Source organism: Oncorhynchus keta, chromosome 5 (assembly GCF_023373465.1).
Source record: "Oncorhynchus keta strain PuntledgeMale-10-30-2019 chromosome 5, Oket_V2, whole genome shotgun sequence".
In the NCBI taxonomy this organism is placed as follows: Eukaryota; Metazoa; Chordata; class Actinopteri; order Salmoniformes; family Salmonidae; genus Oncorhynchus; species Oncorhynchus keta.
Window position 1 is genome coordinate 35,831,179 of NC_068425.1, and position 9,358 is coordinate 35,840,536.

Sequence of the window (9,358 nt, forward strand, 5' to 3'; positions counted from 1 at the left end):
TGTACTGTATTATACTGTATTGTATTGTACTGTGTTATACAGTATTGTACTGTATTGTATAGTATAGTACTGCATGGTTAAGTACTGTATTGTATCATTCTGTTTTGTATTGTACTGTATTGTACTGTATTGTATTGTATAGTAAAGTAATCTATTGTATTATACTGTATTGTATAGTACTGCATTGTATTGTACTGTATTGTAGTGTACTGTATTGTACTGTATAATAGTGAATAGTACTGTATTGTACTGTATAATATTGTATAGTACTGTATTGTAGTGTATTGTACTGTATAATATTGTATAGTTCTGTATTGTACTGTATAATATTATATAGTACTGTATTGTAGTTGTATTGTACTGTATTGCATATAACTGTATTGTATTGTACTGTATTGAATTGTACTGTAATGTGTAGTATTGTAACACATATATCATGGTCATGAGACAGTGTTAAAGTGTTCAGACAATCAAACATCTGATCAAAACTATGAACTGTTTTATACTGTATTATACTGTATTGTACTATAATGTGTAGTATTGTATTGTATTGTACTATATATAATATGTAGTATTGTATTGTACTATAATATGTAGTATTGTATTGTACTATAATGTGTAGTATTGTATTGTACTATAATGTGTAGTATTGTATTGTACTATAATGTGTAGTATTGTATTGTACTATAATATGTAGTATTGTATTGTACTATAATGTGTAGTATTGTATTGTACTATAATGTGTAGTATTGTATTGTACTATAATATGTAGTATTGTATTGTACTATAATGTGTAGTATTGTATTGTACTATAATATGTAGTATTGTATTGTACTATAATATGTAGTATTGTATTGTATTATAATATGTAGTATTGTATTGTACTATAATGTGTAGTATTGTATTGTAACGGTACACATATATTATGGTGATGAGGCAGTGTTCTTATCAAAACAATGAACCTTCACTATGTATTATAAATATATTACATCTTATATCTCCAATGATAAACTGGGTGGTTTGAGCACTGAATGCTGATTGGCTGACAGCCGTGGTATACCACGGGTATGACAAAACATGTATTTTCACTGCTCTAATTATGTTGGTAACCAGTTTAATGATAACAATAAGGCACCTCGGGGGTTTGTGGTATGTGCCCAAGGGTTGTATCCTGGGCTGTATGAACAGCCCGTAGCCGTGGTATATTGGCCATATACCACATTTTCTTTTTTGCTCATCACAATGTAAGGGTTGTATCGTGCCTTTTAATGATTAAATATCATTTTCTTTTTGCTGTACATCACAATGTAAGGGTTGTATCCTGGGCTGTATGAACAGCCCGTAGCCGTGGTATATTGGCCATATACCACACCTCCTCGTGCCTTTTCATGATTAAATATCATTTTCTTTTTGCTGTACATCACAACGTAAGGGTATGCTTCAATAATATCCATAATAACTTCATGAATACAGAGCTATAACATCCCTGCACCAAACAGACTGGAAATATCACAACTCTTATACGGAAATATATATTTAATATATTTAGTAATAGTATTTAATATATACTTTCATCAATATATAGTTTCATCTCCTATACCTATAGGCTAGGCAGCGTAGCCTAGTGGTTAAAGCGTTGGACTAGTAACCGGAAAAGTTGCAAGATTGAATCCTCGAGCTGACAAGGTACAAATCTGTCGTTCTGCCCCTGAACAAGGCAGTTAACCCACTGTTCCTAGACCAGTTAACCCCCTGTTCCTAGACCAGTTAACCCACTGTTCCTAGACCAGTTAACCCCCTGTTCCTAGACCAGTTAACCCCTGTTCCTAGACCAGTTAACCCACTGTTCCTAGACCAGTTAACCCCTGTTCCTAGACCAGTTAACCCACTGTTCCTAGACCAGTTAACCCCCTGTTCCTAGACCAGTTAACCCCTGTTCCTAGACCAGTTAACCCCTGTTCCTAGACCAGTTAACCCCTGTTCCTAGACCAGTTAACCCCTGTTCCTAGACCAGTTAACCCCCTGTTCCTAGACCAGTTAACCCCCTGTTCCTAGACCAGTTAACCCACTGTTCCTAGACCAGTTAACCCCCCTGTTCCTAGACCAGTTAACCCCCTGTTCCTAGACCAGTTAACCCCTGTTCCTAGACCAGTTGACCCCCTGTTCCTAGACCAGTTAACCCCCTGTTCCTAGACCAGTTAACCCCCTGTTCCTAGACCAGTTAACCCCTGTTCCTAGACCAGTTAACCCTCTGTTCCTAGACCAGTTAACCCCCTGTTCCTAGACCAGTTAACCCACTGTTCCTAGACCAGTTAACCCACTGTTCCTAGACCAGTTAACCCACTGTTCCTAGACCAGTTAACCCACTGTTCCTAGGCCGTCATTGAAAATAAGAATTTGTTCTTAACTGACTTGCCTAGTTAAATAAAAGGTTAAATAAAAAAATACCTTCCCTCCCCCAAAAAACAACCCCTTTCTATCACAGTTCACAAGGTCAAATATAATATTTGTGTATATATTGTTTTTATACTAAATGTACTGAATATATATTTTGTTGTGTGGCTGGAATGTCAATACTGTTCTGATGATCTGATCAGGTTTCTTAGGACTCTTCATTAATTATTTTTTACCTCAGTCCTTCCATATACTTCTTCAAGGGTCCTAAAACGCAATGAGGCCTTTTTGAAATGAGTACATTACATAGGGGATTGTTGGACTTACATAGGGGATGTAGGGGATGTATTGCCATGTGGAACGCATCCTCTGTGATGAACAGGAAGAGGAGGAGCTGTCTGGTTTCCTCTTTTAGCACCCTCTCCATCGCCACATTGCTCCTTCCTTCCACATCAACATTGGATTGAATCTCTAATGTAGGGCACTACTTTTGACCAGAGCCTGAACTACATTAGGAATAGGCTGTCATTTGAGACTTAAACCACTGTTCCCCTGCCACCCTCTCTACATAACTCTACCTACCTCATCACCCTGTCTACATAACTCTATCTACCTCATCACCCTGTCTACATAACTCTATCTACCTCATCACCCTGTCTACATAACTCTACCTACCTCATCACCCTGTCTACATAACTCTATCTACCTCATCACCCTCTCTACATAACTCTATCTACCTCATCACCCTGTCTACATAACTCTACCTACCTCATCACCCTCTCTACATAACTCTATCTACCTCATCACCCTGTCTACATAACTCTACCTACCTCATCACCCTGTCTACATAACTCTACCTACCTCATCACCCTCTCTACATAACTCTATCTACCTCATCACCCTGTCTACATAACTCTATCTACCTCATCACCCTGTCTACATAACTCTATCTACCTCATCACCCTCTCTACATAACTCTACCTCATCACCCTCTCTACATAACTCTACCTACCTCATCACCCTCTCTACATAACTCTACCTACCTCATCACCCTCTCTACATAACTCTACCTACCTCATCACCCTCTCTACATAACTCTATCTACCTCATCACCCTCTCTACATAACTCTACCTACCTCATCACCCTCTCTACATAACTCTACCTACCTCATCACCCTGTCTACATAACTCTATCTACCTCATCACCCTCTCTACATAACTCTATCTACCTCATCACCCTCTCTACATAACTCTACCTACCTCATCACCCTCTCTACATAACTCTATCTACCTCATCACCCTGTCTACATAACTCTACCTACCTCATCACCCTGTCTACATAACTCTACCTACCTCATCACCCTCTCTACATAACTCTATCTACCTCATCACCCTGTCTACATAACTCTATCTACCTCATCACCCTGTCTACATAACTCTATCTACCTCATCACCCTCTCTACATAACTCTACCTACCTCATCACCCTCTCTACATAACTCTACCTACCTCATCACCCTCTCTACATAACTCTACCTACCTCATCACCCTGTCTACATAAATCTATCTACCTCATCACCCTGTCTACATAACTCTATCTACCTCATCACCCTGTCTACATAACTCTACCTACCTCATCACCCTCTCTACATAACTCTACCTACCTCATCACCCTCTCTATATAACTCTACCTACCTCATCACCCTCTCTACATAAATCTACCTACCTCATCACCCTCTCTACATAACTCTACCTACCTCATCACCCTCTCTACATAACTCTACCTACCTCATCACCCTCTCTACATAACTCTACCTACCTCATCACCCTCTCTACATAAATCTACTATCTACCTCATCACCCTCTCTACATAAATCTACTATCTACCTCATCACCCTCTCTACATAAATCTATCTACCTCATCACCCTGTCTACATAAATCTACTATCTACCTCATCACCCTGTCTACATAAATCTACTATCTACCTCATCACCCTGTCTACATAAATCGATCTACCTCATCACCCTGTCTACATAAATCTATCTACCTCATCACCCTGTCTACATAAATCTACTATCTACCTCATCACCCTGTCTACATAACTCTACCTACCTCATCACCCTCTCTACATAACTCTACCTACCTCATCACCCTCTCTACATAACTCTACCTACCTCATCACCCTCTACATAAATCTACTATCTACCTCATCACCCTCTCTACATAAATCTACTATCTACCTCATCACCCTATCTACATAAATCTATCTACCTCATCACCCTGTCTACATAAATCTACTATCTACCTCATCACCCTGTCTACATAAATCTACTATCTACCTCATCACACTGTCTACATAAATCGATCTACCTCATCACCCTGTCTACATAAATCTACTATCTACCTCATCACCCTGTCTACATAAATCTATCTACCTCATCACCCTGTCTACATAACTCTATCTACCTCATCACCCTGTCTACATAACTCTACCTACCTCATCACCCTGTCTACATAAATCTACTATCTACCTCATCACACTGTCTACATAACTCTATCTACCTCATCACCCTGTCTACATAACTCTACCTACCTCATCACCCTGTCTACATAACTCTACCTACCTCATCACCCTGTCTACATAACTCTACCTACCTCATCACCCTGTCTACATAACTCTACCTACCTCATCACCCTGTCTACATAACTCTACCTACCTCATCAATGTCTGTGTCACATGACACCCTATTCCACATATACAGTGGCTTGTGAAAGTATTCACCCCTCTTGGCATTGTTCCTATTTTGTTGCCTTACAACCTGGAAATAAAATTGATTTTTGGGGGTTGTATCATTTGATTTACACAACATGCCTACCACTTTGAAGATGCAAATAATGTTTTGTTGTGAAACAAACAAGAAATAAGGCAAAAAAACTGAAAACCTCAGCATGCATAACTATTCACCCCCCCAAAATCAATACTTTGTAGAGCCACCTTTCTCAGCAATTACAGCTGCAAGTCTCTTGGGGTATGTCTCTATAAGCTTGGCACATCTAGCCACTGGGATTGTTGCCCATTATTCAAGGTGATACTGCTCCAGCTCCTTCAAGTTGGATGGGTTACGCTGGTGTACAGCAATCTTTAAGTCATACCACAGATTCTCAATTGGATTGAGGTCTGGGCTTTGACGAGGCCATTCCAAGACATTTACATGTTTCCCCATAAACCACTCGAGTGTTGCTTTAGCAGTATGATTAGGGTCATTGTCCTGCTGGAAGGTGAACCTCCGTCCCAGTCTCATATCTCTGGAACACTGAAACAGGTTTCCCTCAAGAATGTCCCTGTATTTAGCACCATCCATCATTTCTTAAATTTTGACCAGTTTCCCTGCAGATGAAAAACATCCCCACAGCATGATGCTGCCACCACCATGCTTCACTGTGGGGATGGTCTTCTCGGGTGATGAGAGGTGTTGTGTTTGCGCCAGACATAGTGTTTTCCTTTATGGCCAAAATGCTCAATTTTAGTCTCATCTGACCAGAGTACATTCTTCCATATGTTTGGGGAGTCTCCCACATGAATTTTGGCGAACACCAAACGTGTTTGGGTATTTTTTTATTTAAGCAATGGCTTTTTTCTGACCACTCTTCCATAAAGCCCAGCTTTGTGGAGTGTACTGCTTAAAGTGGTCCTATGGACAGATGTTCCAATCTCCGCTGTGGAGCTTTGCAGCTCCTTCAGGGTTATCTTTGGTCTCTTTGTTGCCTCTCTGATTAATGACCTTCTTGCCTGGTCCGTGAGTTTTGGTGGGCAGCCCTCTCTTAGCAGGTTTGTTGTGGTGCCATATTCTTTCCATTTGTTAATAATGGATTTAATGGTGCTCTGTGGGATGATCAAAGTATCAGATGTTTTTTTATAACCCAACTCTGATCTGTACTTCTCCAAAACTTTGTCTCTGACCTGTTTGGAGAGCTCCTTGGTCTTCATGGTGCTGCTTGCTTGGTGGTGCCCCTTGCTTACTGGTGTTGCAGACTCTGGGGCCTTTCAGAACAGGTGTATATATACACTGAGATTATGTGACTGAGATTGCACACAGGTGGACTTTATTTAATTTAATGATGTGACTTCTGAAGGTAATTGGTTGCACCAGATCTTATTTAGGGGCTTCATGTGAACACATATACACGCACCACTTTTCAGTTTCTTATTTTTTAGAATGTTTAAAAAAAAAAAAGTTTTTAATTTCACTTCACCTGTAACCACATTCCTCGTCTGAGGAGGAGAAGCGAGAAGAAGGATCGGAGGACCAATGCGCAGCGTGGCAGGTGTCCATAACGTTTATTATAAGATATAAACTGAACACTATGAAAATACAAAACAATAAACGTGAACATGAACCGAAACCGAACCGTGTGGCGACAAACACTGACACGGAAAACAAACACCCACAAACACACAGTGAAACCCAGGCTACCTAAGTATGATTCTCAATCAGAGACAACTAACGACACCTGCCTCTGATTGAGAACCATACTAGGCTGAACACAAAAACCAACATAGAAAAACACACATAGACTGCCCACCCCAACATGACCATACTAAATAAAGACAAAACAAACAGACTGCCCACCCCAACATGACCATACTAAATAAAGACAAAACAAACAGACTGCCCACCCCAACATGACCATACTAAATAAAGACAAAACAAACAGACTGCCCACCCCAACTCACGCCCTGACCATACTAAATAAAGACAAAACAAACAGACTGCCCACCCCAACTCACGCCCTGACCATACTAAATAAAGACAAAACAAACAGACTGCCCACCCCAACTCACGCCCTGACCATACTAAATAATGACAAAACATACAGACTGCCCACCCCAACTCACGCCCTGACCATACTAAATGATGACAAAACATACAGACTGACCACCCCAACTCACGCCCTGACCATACTAAATAAAGACAAAACAAACAGACTGCCCACCCCAACTCACGCCCTGACCATACTAAATGATGACAAAACAAACAGACTGCCCACCCCAACTCACGCCCTGACCATACTAAATAAAGACAAAACAAACAGACTGCCCACCCCAACTCACGCCCTGACCATACTAAATAAAGACAAAACAAACAGACTGCCCACCCCAACTCACGTCCTGACCATACTAAATAAAGACAAAACAAACAGACTGCCCACCCCAACTCACGCCCTGACCATACTAAATAAAGACAAAACAAACAGACTGCCCACCCCAACTCACGCCCTGACCATACTAAATAAAGACAAAACAAACAGACTGCCCACCCCAACTCACGTCCTGACCATACTAAATAAAGACAAAACAAACAGACTGCCCACCCCAACTCACGCCCTGACCATACTAAATAAAGACAAAACAAACAGACTGCCCACCCCAACTCACGTCCTGACCATACTAAATAAAGACAAAACAAACAGACTGCCCACCCCAACTCACGCCCTGACCATACTAAATAAAGACAAAACAAACAGACTGCCCACCCCAACTCACGTCCCTGACCATACTAAATAAAGACAAAACAAACAGACTGCCCACCCCAACTCACGTCCTGACCATACTAAATAAAGACAAAACAAACAGACTGCCCACCCCAACTCACGTCCTGACCATACTAAATAAAGACAAAACAAACAGACTGCCCACCCCAACTCACGTCCTGACCATACTAAATAAAGACAAAACAAACAGACTGCCCACCCCAACTCACGCCCTGACCATACTAAATAAAGACAAAACAAACAGACTGCCCACCCCAACTCACGTCCTGACCATACTAAATAAAGACAAAACAAACAGACTGCCCACCCCAACTCACGTCCTGACCATACTAAATAAAGACAAAACAAACAGACTGCCCACCCCAACTCACGTCCTGACCATACTAAATAAAGACAAAACAAACAGACTGCCCACCCCAACTCACGTCCTGACCATACTAAATAGTGACAAAACAAACAGACTGCCCACCCCAACTCACGTCCTGACCATACTAAATAATGACAAAACAAACAGACTGCCCACCCCAACTCACGCCCTGACCATACTAAATAATGACAAAACAAAGGAAATAAAGGTCAGAACATGACATCACCAATTTGGACTATTTTGTGTTTGTCCATTACATAAAATCCAAATAAAAATCTATTTAAATAACAGGTTGTAATGCAACAAAATATGAAAACCGCCAAGGGGGATGAATGACAAGGCCCTGTATACAGTATAGTGCACTACTTGTTCAGGTCACAGCATGACAGTATATACCCTCTCCTAACCTGACCCATTGGTGCCCAAAATACTAAACTGATCCGAGATCGGCATCGTCTTCATCAACTTCTCAACACTGGGGTTGTAAATCCACAGGTTTTTCATCCTGGTTGTAGGATTCCCAATTGTATGCTTTTATTCCCACCTGAGTCCCAGAATTTTACAACCAGGATTTCCGGAAAACCTTGGAATTTTTGGAAAGTTACTAGAATTTCGCAACCCTCCACTCCCCAACCCTCTCCCCCTCTCTCTCTCAGCACTGTTCCTCCCCCAGGGACTCAGAGTTCTCTCCCAGGTCGATGGAACCTGAGGACCCCCTCATCTTCCCTCTCCCTGGTACTCCAACCAGCCCGGACCCCGCCAGGCCTCCAGGCCCCCCAGGCAGCCTTCCTCCCCCGTGCCCAGGGTAGACCTCCATGGAGCTGGATATGGACTGGAGGGAGCGGTCCCTGAAGTAATGGAAGGCCTCCTGGTCGAGGTAGTTCTGCTCCTCCCTGAGACCCTGCTCGAACAGTTTGCGCTTGTGCCGGAACTCGATGACCGTCTTGGTGTAGGAGTTGAGGGTGGTGACGGAAGCTGCCATGCAGCAGGTGAAGGAGCCCCATGCCAGGCTGAGAGAGAGGGAGAGGGAGAGGGAGAGAGAGA

General features: G+C 41.8%; 1 protein-coding gene and 1 long non-coding RNA gene across 8 annotated transcripts in view; both read right to left on the reverse strand.

Moving 5' to 3' along the window:
* Positions 1–2,171: 2,171 nt before the first annotated feature.
* Positions 2,172–6,996, reverse strand: LOC127930226 (uncharacterized). 7 transcript variants are annotated; one of them, XR_008137295.1, is made up of 6 exons: positions 4,957–6,996; positions 4,765–4,891; positions 4,116–4,410; positions 3,899–3,929; positions 3,558–3,863; positions 2,172–3,251 (listed from the first exon to the last, which is right to left on the reverse strand). It is a non-coding gene; the product is annotated as an uncharacterized LOC127930226 (long non-coding RNA). The 7 variants fall into 7 exon arrangements; XR_008137294.1 differs by having other exon boundaries at positions 2,172–2,976; positions 3,039–3,251; positions 3,558–3,929; XR_008137293.1 differs by lacking the exon at positions 3,899–3,929 and having other exon boundaries at positions 4,147–4,410.
* A 1,970-nt stretch (positions 6,997–8,966) lies between these two features.
* LOC127930359 (germ cell-specific gene 1-like protein) overlaps positions 8,967–9,358 on the reverse strand; it is a 566-nt gene continuing 174 nt past the window's right edge. Inside the window, exon 1 of the mRNA XM_052520030.1 lies at positions 8,967–9,358. This exon is cut by the window's right edge and continues 174 nt beyond it. Within this exon, the coding sequence (XP_052375990.1) occupies positions 8,967–9,296 (330 nt within the window). The 5' untranslated portion in view covers positions 9,297–9,358.